The sequence below is a fragment of the Typopeltis vanoorti genome, chromosome 18, assembly GCF_054136105.1.
Source record: "Typopeltis vanoorti isolate ZY-2024b chromosome 18, IOZ_Tvanoo_1.0, whole genome shotgun sequence".
NCBI lineage: Eukaryota > Metazoa > Arthropoda > Arachnida > Uropygi > Thelyphonidae > Typopeltis > Typopeltis vanoorti.
The window spans coordinates 64808053-64833519 of record NC_143566.1 but is presented as its reverse complement, the minus strand read 5'-3'; the positions used below and the strand labels follow the sequence as shown (position 1 = coordinate 64833519).

Here is a 25467-nt window from a genome sequence, read left to right as displayed (position 1 = left end):
TCCAGTTATTTGCTTAATTATATAAGAAAAGTAATTGCTGTAGCACATGTGAATTTTGTCTCCAGGGTATAACCTTGAAAGAAAGAATATCTTTAATTCTTTCTTTCAAGGTTACATAGTGGAAAAAAGAATTAAAGATATTTGGAGGTCTCCTCCTAGTTAATCTGCTCAGGCAATCCAAAAGATCACAAATATCATTATTTTATATCATGTAGGCAAACACTTTTTTTTTTTTACACTTGTTAAAAATGTAATTGAATTTATAAGTTAGAAATGCTCTGCATTACATAATGATTACAGTACATAAAAGATTTTAAAAGCAAAGTTGAGATCTTAGAAAGTATAACTTCACCTCTTAATTCAGCCCTTGATCAAACTTTGAAACCTTTCAAGTTTCAAACAGTTTTAGCTGTTTAAAAATAACAATCCATTAATACCTTTTATTCCCAATAAGGAGCAGGCAAGGCTGTTTCAGCCTTACCTAACATTTGGAGATTGAAGGGCAGTCAATATCCACTGTAGTCAATCAGAGATAGCTGGTTCAAGACTATCACTATGTATATTGATTATCTTTTACTTTAATAGTTTCAATGCCAAATTCCTTGGAGTGAGCCTAACCTATAAAAGGCACATCACCAGCCTGTCTAACAAAGTTAAAACGAGAAATAATATCATCTCACGGTTTGCTGGAACAACCTGGGGTTGTGGTGCTGATGTCTTAAGGTCGTTTGCACTAGCCCTTGCATTCTCTGCAGCAGAATACTGTGCTCCTGTGTGGGAAAGAAGTGCACACACTAACATTAGAGACACCTAGCTAAACTCTACCATTCGCACAATTAGATAGAACAGGCAGCGAGGGGAGAAGCACCCCTCTACCTTGGCTACCTGCCTTATCTAACATTGCTCCACCAAATATATGGAGAAGACAAGCCTTGATTAAAGAATTCAATAAAGTAATGAGCAATCCGCTCCCACCCCAGAGTCTCATAAAGCCACCTAGCATTCGCCTAAAATCACGAAACCCTTTCTGGTTCATGGACGAACTCTCTTCAGCTGCCTTACCATCAACACCTGACATGTGAAGAGAACAATGGTCCAACAATCTTCGAACAAATGGTTGCTTGGTTGAAGATCCCTGTGCTCTGCAGCCTGGTTTTACCCTTCTTAGGAAGATCTGGTTATCTAACAGGATCAGAACTAACCAGGGCAGATGTGGCTACCTACTACATAAATGGAGACTATCAGACCATCCTTATTGTGACTGTTCCCTTGTGGTCCAGACGATCACTCATATAATGAATGACTGCCCAAGGTGCCTATTTCATGGTGGTGGCCTCCAGGACATCCATGAGGTGACAGATGAGGCCTGGATTGGCTTTTTAGTCTGGACGTTGACCTGTAGCTGCTTTTACCATAAGAATAAATAAATAAATAAATAAATGCCAAATTTGTTCTTTTTTAGGTTTTCACTTGTCATCTTTTCTTAAAGATCTGCACTAGTGTAGGTGCAGTGAAAGTGCACTAGTGCACAAGTGTAATATTCTTTTTTTGTAACTTCTCTGCTTTAAAAAATATATATACAAAACATTCTTTTCAATCTTTCATAAATTCCTTATAATTTGTTTACTAACCTCGAATGTCACACACCCCACAGGTAAATAAAGTTTATCTTCCAGCATGTGAAGGTATTCAGCTACTAGAGCTGCAGAATGAACCAAACAAAGTGCAGCTTCAGCATGATTTCCTCTCTGCAAGTATACAATGACAAAATATTTACAAGATTTGTTGCTAATCATATAGGCATTCTATTCATCTAAAATTAATAACTCATTTGAAAATAATTTTTAAATAAAATAAAATGTTATGCAGTATTAGAGAAAATGAATAACACAGAGGCAAAGATAAGGTATATCACAAACACTGCCAAAGCATATACCACTTTCAGAAGACTGAATAATATGGAAATCATTCAAATATAATAAAATAATAAGACCAAAATAAAGACCTTCAATATCAAAAATCAAAAAGTTTATTTGATATGAGTCCATTAGAAGAAAGTGATTATGGAAGAAATATACTAATTGGTGAAAATTCAACAATGATAACTACTGGAGAGGATATAAGATATTAAGTTAAGTGACTGTTTTAAAAAAGGTATTTCATCCTCATCAGTGCAACATCATACAAAGTTTGAAGGCAATGGGAAAGAAAGAAGAGATTGATGGTGAGTGAGCAAGAAGTATAAGGGCAATTGAGTTAACTTGATGTTAATAAGACTGTAGGGCTTGATCATATATTAACACATGTTTTGGGGAAATGTTGCATGGAGTTAACAATTTTGAAGCACTTGTTAACATGAGTTAATATACTGGACCAAGTTTCAAAGGAGCAGAATGGGCCCAAAATTGTTCCACTCATAAGGAGGTGAAAAGATTAAGAATTCACTGTGCACTTGGTATTATAGTTAGAGTGATGGAGAGGATAGAGCTAAGATCCACAATTGTGTTGAAACAGAATTCTCTTTGGTGGACAGCATGGGTTTCCTAAAGGGTGATCAAATTTCAGCAGTCTACTGGTGACAAATGCATTGGAAAAGGGAGATGCATACCAGTTGATATGTTTCTATTATGCAAAGACCTTTGATTGACTGACACATCACAAGTTGGTAATTAAAATATAATTGTCTAACGGGTTAGTACATAGATTCCACACAGAACTGTACTGCATAAATTGGAGCAAATGGGAATGGACATGACTCTGGTGATTTGGATTAGAGCATGGCAAATGGACAAATAGCAAAGAATGCTTTCGGAGGAGATGAGGCCATGAGAAAGCAAGTGATCAGTGATGTAACACAGGGTTCAGTACTTGGTCCTACGTTGTTTAATTTGCATATCAATGATACAGGAAATGATTTGACAAGAAATATTCAGTTGTTTGCTGGTGATGTTAAACTGGAAAGGACAAATGTTAAATGAAAGCAATGCAGAGATCATGCAGAAAGACTTCAATAGAGTAGCAGTGCAGGCAAAAGTAAATGGCTGCCAGTTTAATGTGACCAAGTGTGAGGCAATGCACTTTGGGAAGAGATCACAAGCTGTGTACTATATTGATGGAACTGAACTGCAGAAAAAATGATGAGGCCAGGGACTTGAGTGTGAACGTGGACAGGAAGTTGATGTTTAGGGCATATCATACTATAAAGAGATAACCAAAACAGTATATCAGATTACATGGTTGGTGAAGAACACATTAACAAGCAGGGATAGGTTATTGTTCCTCTATATAAGGCTTTAATAAGGCCACAGCTGGAATACTGTGCACAGATCTGGACTCCCGAATTTCGTGGGGATGAAGAAGTGGTGATCTAAAAGTGAATGACAAAGATTGTGGCAGGTCTATGGAATGCTTCCTATGAGAATAGATTGACAGTCTATGGGCTACAAAAATTTGCTGATAGGCAAAAAAGATGAGACACGATATAAGCATATAAGTTATTAAAGGTTTTTTTATAGGACTGACACTGAAGGCTGTTTTCAGTACATGGCAAGAAGGGAGAGAACAAGGGGTCACCAGTGGATGTTGTGTAAGAGTATGATTAGCAAGGGTGTTAAGATTAGATTTCTTGCTTGGAGGTTGATGAATGGGTGGAATGGGTTACCAAAAGTGGTTGTGAGTGCTTCATCAGTGAATGAGTTTAAGGAGAGGTATGATAGGTATTGTGAATAATGACTAGTGTGTGAATGATGGAGCTCCCATAATGAGTTTTCCGAATCCATGGAGATACCTGTATAATATTAATTGGAGATTGGCTGTCTGATAGGCACTAGTGAGTTGTGTGTATGGGGAAAAACAATATCAAGAAGAGGAAAGTTACAAGTGGTGTCCAAGGGTCTGTTTTTGAGGCCAATATTGCCTAACTTGCATGTTAAAGATAATCAGGAAGGTCTGAATGAGGATTTGCAGTTGTCTGCAGATAATGAAAAGCTGGGAAGAATTATGAGGAAGAGAGCAGATGTTACTTTTCAAAAGAACCGGAATAGAGTGGGTAGGTGGACAAATAAATGGAAATGCCAGTTCAGTACTATAAAGTATAGGATTTTAAAATTTGGGAAGCAAAGGTGAAATGCAGAATACAATTAACGAGGATATCTTACAGGAGGTGGATGAGATGGCGGATTTGGGAGTAATAGCAATGTGATTCCTAAATCTAAAATTTAAGAGTTGCATTGCCATTTGCAGTTTTGTTCTCATAGTTTTAGCAGTGAAGCCTTCCTAATCAGCTGGGAAGTCTTCACTGTGAGGCATCCCAACTGATTATGGCAATGTTGCAGAGGACATATGTAGAAGTAAGGAGGTTACAATTCCCTTATGCAAAGTCTTGATCAGCCAACATATGGATTACACTGATTTGAAGAGTTAGTGAATAGGAAGAGGAAAGGAGGGTTGATTGAGATGCATACATTGATAAGGGATTATTATCAGATTAACGTAGCAAAGGTTTTTTTATAGAATTGGGGAAGAACAAGAGATCATCCCCAGAAGCTGTATGAGGATATGAGCAGGAGAATGAGGTTTTTTTTTTTTGTGTGTGATATTGGACCTCTTGAAATTAGCCTTTTGACTATGTGGAGGTCTGATGGTAATAATAATATTAATAATATTAATAGCAGCAGGAAGGCCATATTATCCAGACACAAGGAAACTGACAAAGAAACACCGTGTCAAATTGAATAGTTTTCAAATAAAATGTTTGCATACAATCTTTAAAATATTTTGGCTACAGTATATAACAACATATAACAAAGCAAAAAAAAAAAAAAGTATTGCCAGTTAAATAAAAACTGAAGTGGATTGGCACTGTACCAGAATGGACAAAGGAGAATTTCTAAGGTAAGAAAAGAGGAAATTCTAAGGGTACCTTGGAATTTCCTCTTTTCCTTCCATGGATCCTGGAAGGAGAAGAGGAAGGCCTAAGCTATCCTGGAATGACAGAAAAAGAAAGAAAGAAAGATAGCTAGGACAGAGAGACTGAGAAATGAAGAATTACTTGCAAAAGAACAGGGGTGACTGAAGAAGATGGGTCTCAGCTTAATGTGCCTGGGACATGAAGAGGTAGGTAGAGAAAATTAATTTATTTTTGTTTCCAAGATAAGTGACAGAGTCTGTCAAGTAAATTGCTTAGTTCTACATATGAAAATTTTAAGTGCACTCGTATCAAGAAGTTTTATATACACTTTGTTAAAATTTTGCAAGTGTTTGTCAATGTAATAAAAATTTAAGATATATATATATATATATATAATAAAATAAAACAAAAGCATGGATTTTGTATGATAATTTTATTTTATTTTGGTAAATAAAGTAAAATTATCATATTAAGACCAGAAAGATCTCATAATACTGTTTCAAGAATTTGTCTAATGACAAAAATAAACAGAAATGATTTGAAAGAATCACACAATCAGAACCATAGTTTAGGATGAGGCAAACTGTTATTTCAGTAACAACAGAGGGGGGGGGGGGAACCTTTGCACACACACACACACACCCATCGATTAAGAGAAAAGTATAAGACATTACTGAACATATCCTTGTTAGACTATACAGAATGGAGTGCATTGTATACACTCATCTGTTCAAAGCTTGATTATGGATCAGAAGTCAGAAACACAAATACCTACTGGTGCACTATTCTTAGCCTGACTTCTGGTGAGAGAAAGAAAAAGAGGAAGAGCTAAATTTAAATAATAAAAAAATAAAATATATAATAATAATTAGATATTTAAATAAGTGGACCTACATCAATTGCTACTATAAAAATAGTTAAATTCCCTACAGTCATGTTATTTTTAGGTTTTGTTTATTGTCTCAACCTTTGATCATAAACTGATTTATATTGTCCTTCCCCCCACTCTCCACCTTGAAAGTTTCAGGAGTTCTGACATCCTGTTCTTCTACTCCTAGTTATTATATAGGTTGCAGATGAGACATCCAGAATCTTGGAACTGTTAAGCCATCATTTTTAATGAGCATGGAATGATCGATTAGCATTTGACAAGCTTCTTTGAATTTTTTCTCATACCATGTTTTGGTTCAATGTAATGATTGCCTTTCCAATCAATTCTGTAGCACATTTGAAATGATCAGAAAGATCCCACTGATCAAAAGACCTAATTTTCTATAATTAGGCCTTTCTAATCATATTATATCCGAAACCACACACGAAATTAAGGAATTTCACATGTGCATGCATCTTCCTTCAGACTGTCTTTCCTTCATGATCTACTGCGCATGCACACACACACAAAGCCAATATATACAAAAAGACCCTAAAAAATTGAGCTCTTGTCCTGATGAGTTGGCTTGAAAATTAAGTTGTAAATACTTTAATAAGCAAAATATTGGTAAAGAACAGCTACGTGGGTAATCTGAAAAGTTCTCGGCCTCGACCATAAATTGCAACACTATCGGCAAGAGTTTTTTTTCTAAGTTGGCACATCTGTCATAAGCATTCACATCCATGTGAAATTGCATGTCATTCTATCAAGTAGTTTTTTTTTATACAACTGTTAAAAGCCAAAGTTCTTTGTAAAAGAAGGTTTAATGCCAAAAGAAATTCACTCGAAGCCCATAAAATTTTATGGGCTCTTCTCCTTCATTTTTGACAATTAAGAAATGGGCTGTTGAGTTTAAAGGTGGCTGTACCAGTCTTGAAGATGATCCTCGTGAAGGACGTCCAAAAAAGTGTAACAACACAAGAAATCATTGATCAAGTACACGATATGGTATTGGATGACCAGCATATCAAAGTGTGTGAAAATTTCTGAGACTATAGGCATTTAAAAAGAACTTGTAGGATATATTTTGCATGAAGAATTGCATATGAAAAAAGCTTTGCGCAAGATGGGTGCTGTGCTGATCAAAAACGTACTCGCACGAAAATCTCTGAACAGTGCTCGGAGTTTAACAAGAATAAAACTGATTTTGTGCATCGATTTATTACTATGGGTGAGACTTGGATTCACCAGTACACACCAGAATCCAAACAGCAGTCAAAACAGTGGACATAAGCCGGTTGTTCAGCACCAAAGAAGACAAGGTCATGGCATCGGTGTTTTGGGATGCATTTTGTTTATTAATTATCTTGAAAAGGATAAAACAATAATCAGGGAATATTATTCTGATCTTTTAACCATACTAGACGAAAAAATTCATGAGAAAAGACTCAGTTTGCAGAAGAAAAAAGTCATCTTTCATCAGGACAATGCACCTGCCCACAAAGGTGTTTTAGCAATGGAAAAATTAAGGGATCTGCACTATGAATTGTTGGAACATCCACCCTGTTCCTCAGATTTGGCTCCCTCTGACTTCTATCTCTTCCCAAAACTAAAATTTTTCCTCGTTGGTCAGCATTTTCTTCGAATCAAGAGGTGACTGCAGCTGTAGAGGGGGTATTTTGCTGATCTTACTGAGAACCACTACAGGGATGGGATGGGATAATGGCACTGGAGCATCGCTGGAATAAATGTATTAGTCTTAACAGAGATCATGTTGAAAAATAAAAATAATTTTGAAATTATAAATTTGTTTTTTCATTGTTAGGCCGAGAACTTTTCAGACCACCCACGTACAACAAGAAAACAATCAAGGGAATCCTTTACTACCAAAGATTAAAAAAAAGAAGAAAGAAGTTTATAATAAGGCCATAACCATTTCTTACATAAAGTAGTCATGTGTAGCTTACTAAGTGTACTGTGACATAGCTTGTGTCCTAAGTATACACATGCATTCCTGATGATGACTTTAATATGAAGGTCGAAACATCGAGTGTTATTTTATCTTAGTTTTAAATAAAGTAATTGCTCTAACATGCAAGTCTGTCTCCATAATTTTACACAACGAATCCTGACCACTATGTGTGTAACCATGAAAGAAAAAAGAATAGTCTGCTTGTATATAGGCTTTTGACCATACCAAATGCTTCCGTATCGCAAAATGGACAGCACACTTCCTTTCCAATATGTATATTGCTATGCATAGCAATATATACATTCAGTCATGTGTAAGTAATAAGAAAAAGATTAAAGCAAGAATATAATTTTTTGCCAAGTATAATATACTTTTTAACCAAGCAAAAGGGGGAAAAAACTTTCAAAAACTATCCCTGATCCACAGTATTTTAATAATATAGTAACCATTTTGATACTTGCAGATGGAAAATAATTGATTTAGCCTTAGTATCTTCCTTGGTTTCTGATGACAGCAACAGTCAAAACCCTTTCCATAATGCATAACAAATTACACACTTGAAAGGAAGCATGCATTGCATTATGAGATACTGAGGCAACTGATGCGAGTGAACAACCTCTATATACAATAGACTAGTCATCAATATACTTTATGCACAAACTTTGTTTGCTTATGCTTGAGTAAAGTATTTAAACAAAAATATCCTTTCTTGCAGTGTATAAAAATAGATTCCAGAAGCTTTTGGTATTAATGCAGGCAATATTACCTGCACTGAACCTCTGCCCTTTTTTGCCTGGTTGGCCAAGTGGTTAGCATATATCTACTCTCCAACCAACAGGCTGCTCGTTTGAATCCTGCTGTGGACGGAGATGTTAGTGATTGTCTGTAAGTAGGAGATGAATTTCACTGTTTAGTTGAGACAACTGTCCTGCTTAATGGAGACCCTGAAGTGTCTTGAAAAGTTCCATGTTTGGTCTCTCTAGAGAAGGGTTTCTGTACTATGTAAAAAAAAAAAAAAATCAATAAAAACATACAAAAATTATAAAATTATTAAAAAAAAACCCCTTCTTAGTCTCCTACAGGCTTACAACCTATCATGAGTGAGAGTCACATAGAAATTCAACTTGCAGCTGTTACACACAGAGCAAGCACTCTGATTTCAAGCAGTTTATACAAATAGTGTTAATGAGATCAGGGTTATCTGTTGTTTCTTTTCCTGACTAAACTGTCTATATGAAGATCTCACTTGGATGCAGTAACCATAGTGCAGAACTACATGGCACACAGTTTTGTGCCTCAATACATAACTGCTACCAAAAATTCAGACATATATAGAGATACATCACTTTTTTGTGTTTTTACATGTTCACTTGTGACAGATCCCCAGCCACCCTGGAATCAATGATAAGAGACTGCAGATGCTGATGCGGTCATCTCCAGTTGCTGTTTGTCAATCCCCTATACAGAACACAAATAGCTAATAAAAACCAAAAATAACCTATCAGCGGCAGTCATCCCGGCAGGGAGCACTAACAAACTACATGAGATTAATCTTGAAATTAGGCACTGGCAAAACAGTCCATGGAGGAACAGGAGAGAAGAAGTTTGTTCTAGTCATTTTATACATTCTAATGAACATGTCCATCTACACGCAATCACAATAGCAATCATCTTACCATATCATCTTTATATGGATTGTCATCACTCACTTTAACTGAGAGAGGAGTGTACCCTATATTACCCTAGTTGAACCACATACACTCAGGAAGATCTTATCAGACCTTGGGAAAATGCATGAAGGTAACTTTTCAGAAAGAATTAATTTATATAATTGCATCTCATCATAAATGTCTTTTATATGTATATTATGTTCAAATTTTAAAGTTTTGTTTCCTTGTATTTTGATGTAACCTTTTGTCATATGGCCTTAGTCATCCTTGCAGCAATAAACCACAACTTACCAACCTATCTACCTATCTCTCACACTCTTCTGATAATGCTGCACACTCAAATCTTTTGCTGCTCAAGTGCACTTCCTTTCAGGTGTCATTTGTACCAAACCAACAGTATACTCATTTCATTCAAATTATGATCACTCATTATTCTCAAGGTCACTCTCTATAATTCCCGCCCAGGTAAATATTTCTTTAACATCTTGTCTTGCATACTTGGATTACATAATTCCCATACATCACATTCCCATTCTCATCTCTACCAAGATCTTACATTTTCTTCACATTTCATTCATTTTCTTGATCTACAACCTTCTCATTTGACTAGTCCTTCCACTCATTTTCTTGCTGCTCTACTCTCTTGTTCCTTCTCTTCCTGCCAATTTTTCCCTCTCTCTTTTACTCTTTAATCTTTCTTGCACTTTTACTCCCCCTTTTACATATTTGTTCTCATCTTCCCTGTATCAGTCTTCAAGAATTTCACTTATTATTATTATTAACACCAGACCTCCACGGAGTCAAAAGACACATAGTGGGTACAGACACTGTTATACACAAAGCCCATCAAATTGCACTTTAAACTCATTCAATATATCTGCATTCACCACAATGTCAAGCAATGTAATCCTTTCACCTCTGTTATTTCTCTCTCTATTTATTTTTCAAAGAGAGTGGACAATAAAAATGCACAAAGGTTGCTTCTGTTATGAGTGGGACTATGTTTGTAATTTGTTGACTTACAACATGCAATCTTAACAGTGAGCTGATGACTAATCTTGACGAATACAATCAACAAATATGATAATATAAGTTAGTTGATTCAATTTTTCAGTAATATTTATTCAATATTCAACTTGCAGAATTTAAATTATAAGTGAATTTTATTGTCTCTCTCTCCTGCTTACCTAAAATTTTTATCATGGCATCTTAAATTTCATATGAAATCATAAAAATAATAATAATAAAAAAAAACATAAATGCATATGTTACATATGAAATATGATTGAAAAACTTGTTTTTTCATACTGAATTCACAAATTCAAGAAAAATAAAATTATTCAAAATATAATATCAACTAAGTTTATAGAAACAGAGCTATCCCAGTATATCCAACCTGCAAATTAATAGTTGAAATAAGACAAAACTATATCAACAGACAATATCCTTTCTCCCTCTTGATCCTTTCCCTCTATACACTAATAGTGATGTGATGTTCCCAAAACCATGGACATCCCACATTGCTTGCAAATAAACACAACTTAGTAGAATAAACAAATGTTTCCTTCTGATATCCTGTCATTAATTAGTATAATAATCTAAAAAAACTGTTGAAAAAATATTTTTTTTTATAAAATAATAAAAATAAAATTATTAAATAATAAAAAATATTAATTAAAATCTTATTACAATTTTTATAAAAAGTATTGAAAGTTGCACTTGCATCATACCTCAGTATGTTTTTGAGCCATGTTAGCCAGCCAAGTAAGTCGTAGATCAGGAGAATTTTGATATCCTTTGGCAATTCGATACATGAGATCTAAGAGCATTTCTGGGTCTTCCTGAAATTCTTTCATTTTTACAGTGTCAGATAAAATCATGTGTAGATTGAAGACTAGATCTCGTACCTAAAGCAAAAAAAAAAAAAAAAACCCTATAATCAATCACTCATTATATTTAATGTAAATTCCTCTTATGAAATGTTGCAAAACTTTCATTAGTGGGATCAGTACTATAAAGGAAAAAGGAACAGACCGCAAGTTTGAGTTCCACTGCAGGACTGAATTCCACTACCACCTGAAGACATTCATAGATGTCTATGAATGCCTTCAGGTGGTAGATCAATGTCACTGCCTATGTGAGATGATCATCCTACTTACTGAAGGCAAAAATAAAACCTGTTTAGACTATAGAGCAGAGTTTCTGGATTATTTAACTCTTAGCAAAAAATAAACAAGTAAAATAATTCAGAAGCCCTCAGTAACTTAACATATATCTTTCTTTATGCAACCTCAGATCTCTAATAAACAGGGTGGTGGCAGTCTCTTGCAGGACAATTAAATTTATTGTCCATGTAGACACATTCACAAGACAAGAAAAAGAAACAGAGTTGAGAGCGTTATTGTTATTATACAGGTACCTCTATTGAGTCCAAAGACTTATCACGGGAAACCCAAACTATCCATACAATCTATCATGCATTTCCTTGAATCTATTAACAGACAAACCACTCCATTCATTCACAACTTTCCAAGCAAAAAATCTAGTCCTCCCACCCCCTATTAACTGCACTTTCACTCAACTCCAGGAATGACCTATTGTTCTGTCTCCTCCAGGAAGTGCTGAAACATTTTCTCTGCATTAATTCTATAAAAGCCTTTAAGTAACTTAAATGATTCCATCACATCCTCTATTTTTCTCCTACCAAGCAACTTCTGCAATGATTAGCAGCAGTATACCACATTGGTGGAACTGTACTCCAAGAGATTGATGAGGCCAGGGACTTGGCGATAGTGAATGCAGAAGATGTCAAAGTCTTGCAAGATGACTTAGATAGATTGGAGTTCTGGACTAAGGAGAATGGATGTCAATTTAATGTGACAAAATGTAAGGTTATGCATTTCGGAGTGAAAAGATTAGCAGCAGTATATCACATTGGTGGAACTGTACTCCAAGAGATTGATGAGGCCAGGGACTTGGGAGTGTTGGTGGATAGGGAGATGAAGTTTAGGGGGCACATTGCGAAAGTAGCTAAATCAGCTCATCAACTCACTTGGTTGTTGAAAAATACCTTGACGAGCAGAGAAAAACAAGTTATTGTACCTCTGTACCGAGCCCTGATAAGACCTCATCTCGACTACTGTGCCCAGATTTGGTCACCTCGGTTCCTTCTTGATGGGGAGGAATGTGTGAGGATCCAGAGGCGAGTGACTAAGATGATAGCAGGTCTATGGAATGCACCATATGAGAACAGGTTGAAGATTTGTGGGTTGCAGAAACTAGTTGATAGGCGAAAAAGGGGAGATATGATTGAGACATTCAAATTGCTAAAAGGATTCTATAGGATTAATTCAGATGATATTTTTGAGATCAGGACTGGTGGTGGGAGAACTAGGGGACACCCATGGAAGCTGGGCAAGAGCGTGGTTAGCAGGGGTGTTAGAGCTGGGTTCTTTACTTTTAGAGTGGTAAATGAGTGGAATAAGCTGCCAGAGTCTGTTGTGGGTGCTATGACAGTGAGCGAGTTCAAGGCAAGGTATGATAGATACTGTGAGAATGTTGAACAGCTGTGTGAACATGATGTTCAGGGCCTCCCTCGATGAGTCTAAGGACTCCTGGAGTAGCCCGTGGTAATAATAATAATAATAATAATAATAATAATAATAATCTATCTTCATAAGGCACATTCCACAGACCACTCGCCATCTTGGTTGCTCATCTCTGAATCTTCTCCATCACTTCCTCGTTTCCAAGTAACCCAGGAGACCAAACCTGAGCACAGTAATCCAGATGTGAACATATCAAGGCCTTATAAAGAGGAATAACAATTTCCCTATCTCTACTTGTTAGTGTGTTCTTCAATAGCCAAGTAATCTTATGGGCTACCTTAGCAACATGTCCTCTAAACTTTAACTCTCTGTCTACCACCACTCCTAACTCTCTAGCTTAATCATTTCCAGCAATACAGTTCCATCAATGTGGCACAGAGGTTGTAACTGATTTATCCCAAAATGCACAACTTTACATTTCTCCACATTAAACTGATACCCATTACCTTTTGCCCATATTGCCATTTTTAATTTGTCCATATTTAAATCGTCCTGCAAGCTCTCCATATAATCCTTGATTAACCATTACTCTATCCAATTTTGCATCATTAGTAATCAACTGAATATTTCCTTTCAGATTATTCCCTATATCATTTATGTACAAATTAAACAGTAACGGTTCTAGCATGGAACCTTGCAGCACACCACTAGTCACCTGCTTTTGCCTGGATTCTGTTTTTCCATATACCACTTTTTGATATCTGTCCAGCAGCCACCCTCTTATGCAAGATGTAACCAGATGTAACATCCATCCCCATTTGTTCTAATCTGTGTAACAGAATTCCATGTGGTATTTTGCCAAATACCTTTGCAAAATCCAGCAGAATCATTGTGTAGCCATTTCCTTTATCCAACTCAGCTGTCACTGTATTATAAAATGTGAACAAATAATAAGGAATGACCGATCTTTCACAAAGTCATGTCGCCCCCTCATATAGCATCATATTCTTGTCCATTCACTCATTCTTAAATTCTCTTTTTGACCTTTTTTTTTCCAGTATTTTTACGACCACTCCTGAAGTACTGATTGGTGTCTATAATTTGCTACTGCAGTCTTGGACTGTTCCTTATGCAAGGTTATTACTTTGCTCTCTCTCTACTCACTTGGAAGTCTGCTAGAGCTGAGACTTAAATTAAACAACCTAGTCAGAGGCATTGCCAGTTCCCTTGCATATTCTCGTAAAACACATTCTGATATCCCATCTAATCCCACAGCTGTATTTACATTGAGATTCTGTAATATCCTTTGACCCTCCAATTCATCCACCTCTCTCTTTCTGCAGCAGTCTCTGTCACATATGTCATAGCAGTAATCTCACTTGGATGATATACCCTTGCAAAGTGGTCACTCAGTAACTCAATGATTTTATCTGTTTCTGTCACCTTGTCACCATCAGCACTCATTAAGGTTATTTTTTCTGTAGTCATTCTTCCTCTTACTTGCCACATAATAAAATAACTCTTCAGGATTTCCTTTAGCCTACTCAGCTAGTTTCTTCTTGTAATCTCATTTTTTCAGTGATTCCATTTTAAGATACTCAATAAAGGAAGTTCATATTTTACTGTGAACTTATTTTCGGAATATATTTCCATAAAAAGAATTGATAATCAGTCCTTTGAGTTTCCTTATTTAATAATTTCCTCTACTTAATGAATAATTAACTTTACAAAACAAGTTTTCCTGGATGTGAGGCCCATAAATTTATAGGCCTCACATCCAGGAAAGAAGAGGAAGTGAATCAATTTAATAGTGATGCCTATGGGCATCACTATTAAATTGATTCACTTCCTCTTCTTTCCTGGATGTGAGGCCTATAAATTTATGGGCCTCACATCCAGGAAAACTTGTTTTGTAAAGTTAATTAGGGGGAGGGGAAGGGAGAACAATGGTGAACTACCCTGTAAAAAATCTCACCAAGAACACTGTGGGCAAGCCTACAAAGTCACCTAGGGTCAGAAACAACTGAAGGGATAAACCACCACCATATATATATATATATATGTATTTTTTTTTTTTTTTGATAAAATAACTTTGTTACTATAATAATTATATTATGAAAATGAAACAGTACTCATAAAAATTCCAAGACTTCAAATTCAAATTAAGAACTTGATATGTTAAATGCTGTACAATAAACATATCAAGTGTTTCATGTATAGTGGCAAATAGATTTCAAAAACAAAGTGACATTTCTGTGTTTTTGAAACTAAGCAATTTAATAGTGATGCCCATAAATTTATGGGCCAATCCAGGAAAACTTGTTTTGTAAAGTTAATTATTCATTAAGTAGAGGAGATTAATTAAATAAGGAAACTCAAAGGACTGATTGTAGAAAGTATTTTACCTTGGGTATAATAAATGTTAAAGATACCAAGCTATTTTTAACCTAGTTTTACTCCATTTCCCAAGTAAGCAAACAAACAAACAAGTCAAGTTTGTGCCTGCAAGTGTTGCAAGTCTAGCTGATCCTGCATGTAGTGCATCAGTTTCTACATTTATATCTCCTCCTGAGATTTTTATTTAATAAGGTTAAAACACCTTATGGTAACTTGTTCTGGTAAAATACTTATAAGCTCTGTATTACTAAAATCTTGGTATTTCTAGCCTGGCTCCCACTGATGAGACCTCAATAAAGGTCGAAACTGGTCTGGGTAGTGGCCCATTGCCTTTAATACAAAGCATCACACATCTCCTCCAGGAGATGTGCTTTGCATTAAGGGTAAATATTAAGATTAGTGATCAGAGCTTATTCTACTTTTACCATGAGTTGCCTTGGTCTTGCACTACGAGCAGGATCAGCTAGACTTGCAACGCTTGCAGGTGCAAACTTGACTAGCTTCTCTATTTGCTTACTTGGGAAATGGAGTAAAACCAGGTTAAAAATAGCTTGGTATCTTTAACATTCAAAGGACTGATTATCAATTCTTTTTATGGCAATATATTCAGAAAATTAGTTCACACTTAAAATATGAACTTCTTTTGTCGAGTATCTTAAAATGGAATCACTGAAAAAATGCTATTTTAAGAAAATGTGACTTCTCATGTAAATACGAAAAGATGTGACTACATATCTTCAGTTTATGTTTTTTATTTTCTTTTTAGAAAATGTTTCTGTGCTACATTATTGAATAGTTTGTTTGCATTTCAAATTCAGTTCATTCTTAAAACAGGTTTTGCAAAGTGTGCTGTCACACAATTGACTTATTGTTCTCATGTTAACTGTCTCTAAAATAATGCTGATGCCATTAATAATCAACATCTTTATAATCTGAAAGTACAACCTTTTATCAGCAACTGCCAAAATGAATTCTGCCAATCCCACACAGGAAATCTTTGCCTACACAATTCACCTCTTGATATGTGCCATGAAATTATCTGAAGAAATTGTTGCATATTGTGTGTTTTACACAATATGGAAAAGATTTTGTAAAGAATCATAATTGTTATTATTATTCCCTTTATTATCCTCTCTCCTCAACCTAATGGTTGGTGGGGTAGCAATGCTATTTTACTAGGGAATAATCAGAGAACAAGATGGTTTCTCATTGTCTTCCTTATCTGGTAAGTGTTTTATGTCTGTTTTATCAGTTGAAGAGAACTGATAAAAATTCTTTGCATCGTACACAGGATTAAAACTCAGGTCTTTCAAACTAAAGGGCACCGTTTATAGTGACTGAACTACGGAGGCTCCTTTATTATTAGTAATAGTAGTTTTTGCATATGATGTCTGCGCACACACCAGTTACATGGGATGAATTACTCCAATTTGGTATTTGAATCTTTTACAAAAATTTGTTGAACAGTTCCAGTTTTCAGTTCAACTATATTCGGCTACAAAGGGACAATATGTCAGCATTTTACATTGTAATAACTCTCTGATTTAGTGGAATATGCACAAATGTCAGAATTTGTAAAGTACACAAGAAGTCTGTGTGGTTCAGTTTTAGTTCCAATAGGATCACATTTATTAGAAAATTTTGGTAAAGAAGTTTTGAAATGATATTAATTCCGCTCTAGCTGGATGAAATTTAATGAAATTTTACAGTTAAGATCTATATTAAAATTTCTCAGTTTTGATTTCAATTTGATCATTGTTGTTGTGAAAATATTAGGTAGAACAAACTTTTTGTTGTCTAGAGATAAGTCACTAACTACACAATGAAGTAGCAGGTATGTTTACAGATTAATGTTGTAAAAAAAAAAAACAAAATAATTATAATATCTCAATGACCACCCAGATATGTTGTCTACATCTTGGGTGATGTTAGGTATTCTTACCGAACACTTTAACACAATAGTTTTTCAAGAAAATTCATCTTTCGATGAATTATGAAAGAATTCATCAAAAAATTATTGGTGAATTGTTTTTCGATCAATAGCATTTGCGACGAATTGTCAGGTGATGAAATGTCATTCGACATATTGTTTATCAGATAAATTGCTTTTTAGATGAGTTGCCATTCATTAAATTGTTGTTTGATTAATTGTTTATTCAACGAATTGCTTTATCGATGACTTGCCATTTGGTAAACTGTCTTTCAAGGAATTTTTATGGAACTCTGAGAAAGAAGGTAAGAAGAAGCAGGAATCGATAAAAAAAATTAAAATTAAAAAAAATTTTTTTTGAACAGCTGAAGGTCATGTTCTTTGCAAAAGGCTTAGAGAACAGAATAAATGGAATGAAAGAGAAGGCTGAGAAGTTGATTTGGCAAGCTGGACTGTAAATAGATGTTAGTTAACAGCAGCTCTTACTGTTATGATTTTGGAGGAAAGTGGAAGAATCATACTAGCCAATTCAGCAGAAAAGCAAAGAGTAAATGATAAATAGATTCTTCTTCTCTGATTTCCTCACCAGTACCCTAGGACTATACTGTTAGTCACTTCTTCTTCTGTACATAAAGGTCCTATAATTGCCTCAAAGCCAATCCATATCTTTACTGATGACAGTTCACTCCATTCCCCTTCTTCATTCAAATTTGGCAGCCTATTTCTTAATTGTCGAAAGCAAAGGAGAAGAGTGTCCATAAACTTTTATGAGCCTCGAATGAATTTCTTTTGGCGCTAAACCATCTTTTACAAAAAATTTTATAACGGCACGATACTCAGTTTTATCCATTTCAAGGGATACAGACAACACTTTTGCTTCAGACAGCTGTATAAAACAAATTACTTGACAGAATGACTTGCAATTTCACATAGATGCTTATGACAGATGTACCACTTAGAAAAAAAAAATCTTGCTGATAGTGTTGCCATCTATGGTCGAGGCTGAGAACTTTTCAGACCACCCTCACATCTTCTAGCTTTTTCATTCCATCTATCCCTAAGCCTGTTTATCTTAATATATTTATACTTTGAAAGAGCCAACCTCTATCATTTTATCAACACCTTCAACTGTTCAAAAAAACATATTAATAGATTATTTCTTTCTTTTTAATTTTTTACCATCCACATCTCTAATGTGGATGTGGATGGCCAATTTTTGAGACTGACTGAATCCATGTGGGGGTCTCTTTTAATAATAATAATGTGATATAGAAGTTTTGTAAAATTTTTTTTGTGGGTTATATATATATATATATATATATATATGAGGAGAAAATGAATGAAATAACATGCTTACATGAATCTTTTACAGGACAAAATGTGAGTATCCGCATTTGGAAAAATATATGGCAAGCAGTCTGGAAGAAAAGTGGTAAAGAGTTGAGAGGGAAAAGTAAGGAGAGTAATAATGAATGAAAACATAGAGTAAGGAGACAATATTGTATGGTGATTCCAGGGATGTGCTTGTTAAGCATGCAATGAAACTCTGCTTCGGACATGAAGATTAAAGATATTAGTGAAAGTTGGCATAGCTGGCTGAGTGGTTAGTATACCCATGCTTGAATCCATAGATTGTGAGTTCGAATCCTGTTGTGGGCACAGAGTTTATGATTATCTTTAGGCTGGGAGATGAATTTCACTGCTCAGTGTAAAACCACTGCCCTGCTTACTTGAGGCCTGAAGTGGTTTGAAGAAGTTGTTCCATATTTGGTCTCTAGAGCAGGGTTTCTGAATATGTAAAAAATCAATAAACAATACCAAAATGTATAAAATTAATAAAAAACAAATAAAATCCTTAGCCCACCTACATTCCAAATTCACTATAGGTTTACAGAAAAATCTTTCGTGGGTGGGAAACTATAATAGGAAAAAAAAAAGTGCAAAAGGAGAAAAGTATGGAATGTGCGAGAATATGAAAGAATTATCAGAAGAAGTGAAACAGTACAGCGCGAGAGAGAGAGAGAGAGTCAAGTGTGTAATTGTTTTGTCAAAATATGATAGGAGTGAACAGATAAGAATGATGATGATTGTAAATGATTCAATGCAGTGGAATAGCATAAAGTTTTTAGGGATTTGGAATGAATTTGATGAAAAAATGGCTTACTTATGTTTGATGGATTGTAATTGAATATATATGTAAATTTGGAGACAGATAATGGAATAAACAAAGCTGGTCTGGTGAGGAGACAGTTAAATAAATTTGTGGAATAAGAGAGAAATTAGACAACATGCTAAACCACATAATACAAGACAGTATTTAAAGCAATTTTAATTCTTGGATCTGAGAGATGGGTTGGAAATAAAACAGTTGTGTCTAAACAGATGGCAGGTCTGGTTGGCCAAGTAGTTGACATATCTGCTCTCCAACCAACAGGTTGCATGTTTGAATCCCGCTGCAGGCATGGATGTTTGTGATCGTCTTACCTTGTGTACTGCTATAACCTTTGATATGGTGCAGTATGACCTGTCCTTGTGCCATGAAAACCATAAATCATTATCATCTAAACAGCTGAAGTAAGAATAGAGACCATAGATATATAGGAAGCTCCTGAGAAAATTCAGACGAGTGAGTAGAAAGCATCAATGACAGAATCTTGAATATATCAGAAAGAAATATGATAGATTTCAGTCTCCTTGCAGTAAGAGACTGAAATATAAGACCTAACAATACTGAGAATCCTAATAAACAACAGACTAATTTGCAGAAAATTTTTGCTAGAATGCATGCATGCATGCATGCAAATTTCGGGACTTTCAATCTTTGAAAAATTTATTTTGTGTGTTTCAAGAAAATCATCAGTAATTTGAGGAAACTCTTATTTTAACTACATTTGATGGGGAAAGAAGTATTCTTTGGTATCAGTGATTCTAGCAGATTGGTTGGTCACAATTTCCATAACTTTTTTTTTTTTTTATCCAACATATGAGAGGTACAAGAACCTATAGCACATCAGTACTACTTGCGAGGTTCAGGTAAGGATAGAGAAAGATTCACATTTTTCTTAAGATACTGAGGTTGTAGGCATTGGGCAATATTATGAGGAAGGCTGTTCTGGAAGACAGAGGTAGATGGAATAAATGAAGAAAAGAAAAGAAGCAGGTTCAATATCACCTTTTCAGGATGTTGGACAGCTGTCCAACATCCTGAAAAGGGATGTTGGACAGCTGTTACTGCTTTTGGTTTAATAAGCCAAATAATTAGTGGAGGAGTGATGTTTACCAATTCACTGGAGGAATTATCACGGAAACAGAAGAGACAGAGAGCTCAAACATTGCATATGTGAAATAGAGGTTCAAGTGAGCCTGTGAGGGAAGGGTAATCCATGAGCTGAAATACTCTCCTCTGGACAAAAACAAGAATTTTTAGAGGTTTTACGTGTATCACCCAAAATGTATGAACAATATTCTAATGACGGGTGAATTTGGGATTTATATAGGGTTGGACGTTGGGTGGGTGTAAAATAGCTTCTTGAGGAGAAAATAATGCCTAGAATTTTAGGAACTGAGGAAACTATTGATGTAATGTGATTATGCAAAGAGAGACTAATGTCCAATGGAGAGATCTGATCTTGGCTAGTGATGTGTGTATTACGGAGGATGATGAGTGAGATCCCTTTTGTTAGAGAAAAAGTGGGACTGAATTTTGGTGGCACTCAAGGAGATCAGATTGTTCTCATTCCATTGAAGGATGTTTTGGAGACCAATTTTTAAGGCACTGATTGAAGACAATCTTGAAGCTTGGAATGTCTGAGAACTGCATGGTTTGTCAAATAAGCTGAATGAATGGAGAAGTGGTTGGTTGATTTGTGGTTTTATGGCACAAGGACAGCTAAGATCATACTGCACCACGACACGTTACAGTAGTACACAGGATATAAATAAATAAATAAACAGTTAGATAAATTAGTGAATAAGATAAAATGTATGTACAAAATGTTAGTATCTGTATTAAAAGTATGAATAGATAGTTATCTACACCAGGCATTAAAGTTATAAGGAAAAATAAATGAAGTATATGTACAAAAAAAAAAAAATATATATATATATATATAGTATGCATATAGTAAAGGTTTCAATAAACAATTATTAAGCTATACAAGGTATTAAAATAGTTATGTATACAGTATACTAATAAATAGTTAATAGTTATAAGAAGATAAATAAAATGTATGTATGAGGTTTAGTATTTATAATATGGTATCTACATATAAAAAAAAATTATAACCAAATATGTTTCAAACAGAGAGAGAGAGAGAACTATAGGCAAAGCTAAGATAAGTGGTGATTTACTCTCAATCACCACTAATCTTAGTGGTGACTGAGAGTAAATGCAGTGAACCAGCAGAGAAAAAGTTGTCTACCCATTATAGAGGACGGCAATTTGCTTAGCTGGCCTCAATGCCAGATATGATCAAAATTTCTAGAAATGTCTCGAGTGACAGCCTGTTTCTTTGAGCCTTTCCAGGGCATGTGTCCAATGGTTGGTGATGCAGGCTAAAAGATCAGATGTGGATCTAGATCAGCAGAATTCATATTGGTGGTTGCTGATTAACTAGTGGACTTCCAACTTGATTGTTGATAACTTTTTCCATTATTTTGGAGAGAATCAAGGTGATGGCAATTGGTTAGTAGTTGGACAGAAGGCTTTTATCTCCTTTTTTTTTTGGAATGGGTTGGATATATATATTTGTTTCCATATGCTGGGATAAGCACCAGCTGAGTATAGAAGATTCAAGAGATGATAGAGGACTAGTGTTAGCTTAGGAGCACAAAGTTTGAGTACAATTAGAGAGATACCATTAGGAACCAAAGATTTTTAGTGTTCAAGTTATTTATGTTCTTAATGTCTTTTTTTGCCAAAGAACCATCAGAGGCATACAGTGTTCAGATTCTAGATGGTGGGAGGCAAAAATCTCATCTGGACTATTATGCACAAATCTGGTCTCCTGGTTTCTGATGTGATGCCGGTACAGTGGCGAGGGATGAAACAGAGTGTGTTAAAAATGATATTGGGATTGTGGAATGTAGACTGTGATGAGAGATTGAAAGTTTGTGGATTACAGACACTAGCAAAGAGGAAGAGGGGCTATATTATAGAGACTGCAAACTTCTGAAAGAGTCATACGGGATACTGGTGGATGGAATTTTTCAATTTATGGAGGATAGGGAGAGGACAAGAGGGCATCCAGGGAAGTTGAGAATGAATGTGGTCAAGAAAGAGGTGAGCTCTAGATTTTTCTCTTGTAGAGTGGTGCATGGATGAAATGTCTTGCCTTTGGAGGTTGTGAGTGAGATACTGTGAATGAATTCAAGAGTGGGTATGACATGTGACCTCCCTTGATGAGTCCCTGACTCCCCAGAGATCTTTTGTCATAAAAATATAGATATAAAGAAAGAGTTTACTGTAATATCTGGCTGACTATTAGTGAAATTGAAACATGAGTATGAAATTACACATTCTGATATTTGGAAATTATATATATATATATATTAAACTTCCATGTACAAACTATTCGGTATACTTCGCAATGTCTGTTAATTTGGAGAAACATTCATAGCAATACATGAATGTCACAGATCTATGTTTGTGTAAAATTTTAACTTTATAGCCCCCATGGATGTAAACAGTAAATCTTTTGAAGCCTTTCAAAACTTTTCAATCCAACAGTCACTCACTTAGTGTGCATATGATGTAGAGCATATATAAATTATGAAATATATAATGAAACTAATGAGTATACCTGTTCAGGGAATGTAGTATCCTGTAATTCTAAATCTTCTTCTGCATAAACTAAAATGGTTTTCAAAGAATGCCTCAAATATTCCTCATTAAAGTTTTGACTAGTTCCTACTAGAGAACTTAGGGACATAGTCACTTGCATCTTCACACGAGCAAAATTCTAAAATAAACATGTATAGAATTATATTATAATTTAAAAATAAATAAATTAATTAACAGAAAATTAACATTAGGATAAATTTTTTATTACATATTTTTACTCTTTTATCTTTATTAAAATGAAGCATATCATTCAACTTAAAATACTGTGTAAGAGAGAGAAAAATGCATAACAGAAATTTTATTGATAATGTGCATAATTAATATATAGTACTTTGGAAAAGAGATTTATGTAAGAAAATACTATAAATATAATGAAGTATTAAGGACTGGATAGTTACACAAATCAACAAGGTTTCGGTATCATAACCTGAAAAAGTGTTACATTAATTGTGCTTTACTACTAAACTCCATATATTGAAGAAACATTTTGCTTAAGCAGAATACACAGTATCTGAGATCTTAAAGATTATTTTATAAGTTATTTTAAGCTTTCATCATAGTGAAAGAGTGATAAAATGAATTGCAGTTTATGCACAATCTGGATTAGTAAGTTTAGAAACTTCAAAAACCTATTAGAGTCATTATTAGGTTACAAAATGCCAAGTCTGTCACATCACTGCTGGCTTAGAGTTGTTTAGCTCTCCCTCCCTTCCTATTTTTTTTAAATTTATTTTTTCTTGAGAAGAGGCATATGAACATGGAAAATCTAGTTTAGAAACCTTCAAAAGCACCTAAAAGTTATTTGCACAGACTATGAAATCAATATGGTGTACAGTTATAATACTTTGCACTGCATTTATGGCAAAAGACTTTCACTGAAGATAAAAGAATATATCAGAAAAAAAAATTATATGTTGAGCATCAAACTATTGACCTCTTGCTCTCACCTCAGTGATATCTAAAGTGATGGAGAAGGTAATGGTCAACTTCTTTGACACTGGATAACTGGAATTGTCCACTACCAATATGGATTTTTCCAATTAAGATCCACAGCAGAGCTGCTTGACTATATCACCCACCTCTGGATATACAGGGTGTTCGGGATAAATTTGACAGTTTCGTAAGGAAAAAGAAAATCTTCTTTGTATCTATTAAATTTAATGAATTGACAAAAAAACATTACAGGCAGAGTTAATTACAATACTATCAACAAGATTTACTCAAAATAACCACCATTAGCATCGATCACAGCTTCAATTCTGCTTCGGAACCTCGAACAAGCTGATGCTACAGTCTCCCTGGGAAGGGCCGCAAAAACTGTTTTAATTTTATCCATTAACTGGGCTTTTGTATTACTGGAAGTGCGATTGGTGTCTTTTTCAACTGCGCCCCATACAAAATAATCCATGGGGTTAAGGTCTGGGGAGTTTGGAGGCCAAACATTTGGACTGGTGAAGTCGTAGAAATTTTCAGACAACCATTTTTGACTTTTCCCAGAGGTGTGGCAAGGGGCCGAATCCTGCTGCCATACATACGGCCTACCATTGGCTACCCTTGTTATCCAGGGCTTGACTACAGTTAGCAACTCCACGAACAAAGCCCGAATTCCAATGCCAGGGTTCTTCAACACCTGTTCCTGCAGATTTGCGAGGAATTCTGCTGTACGAACGCAATCAGATCGTCTGCTAGGGATCTTTCTTCTTGCTACATCCTCGTGGTCACCATTGCAAGTCTCTAGTTCATGCCTGATTGTTTTTACTGTATTCAGGGAGCATTGGGCAGCAGTCGTAATATCCTTATTTTGATGGCGGGCACGAATCATCATGATACAAGTTATTCTCTTCCATGATTCAGGTGGGTTCCAGCTATCCATCCTTTCTGACATCTTGTATATGAATGAAGAAGGGTCCAAACTTTTAAATGAAGAGAAGTGTGTGTTAATACATGTAACTTACGGAAAAATATAATTAATTATAAATATGTCAAATTTATCCCGAACACCCTGTATGTCATGGAAAGGTTTGGAGAAATTTGATGCACTGGACGTTTCCAAGGCATCTGATGGGGTTTGGCATTGAGGGCTTCTCATTAAACTGTAATCTTTTGGTCTTAATTCCTCCCTTTTAATTGGATTGCCATTTTCTCTCAGGTCATTCACTACATGTAATGGTGCAAGATATTCTCTGTTCAGATTTTTGGACCAATACAAGTGTTATTTCATTATTCTCTTCCTCTCTAATTTCACTGACCTCAAACCCTGTTTACAGTTTTGGATGATAGCACTGTATATATGGCAAACCAGTACAATAACAACCTAGCTACCTTCAG

At 35.2% G+C, this 25467-nt stretch overlaps 1 protein-coding gene across 1 annotated transcript in view; it reads right to left on the bottom strand.

Annotated features, from left to right (window-relative positions):
* Zir (dedicator of cytokinesis) overlaps window positions 1–25467 on the bottom strand; it is a 667641-nt gene that overhangs the window by 206818 nt on the left and 435356 nt on the right. Inside the window, exons 32-34 of the mRNA XM_090407837.1 lie at window positions 23099–23257; window positions 11153–11329; window positions 1632–1748 (exon numbers count right to left, since the gene is read on the bottom strand). Of these exons, the coding sequence (XP_090263963.1) occupies window positions 1632–1748; window positions 11153–11329; window positions 23099–23257 (453 nt within the window). The remainder of the gene's footprint in view (window positions 1–1631; window positions 1749–11152; window positions 11330–23098; window positions 23258–25467) is intronic.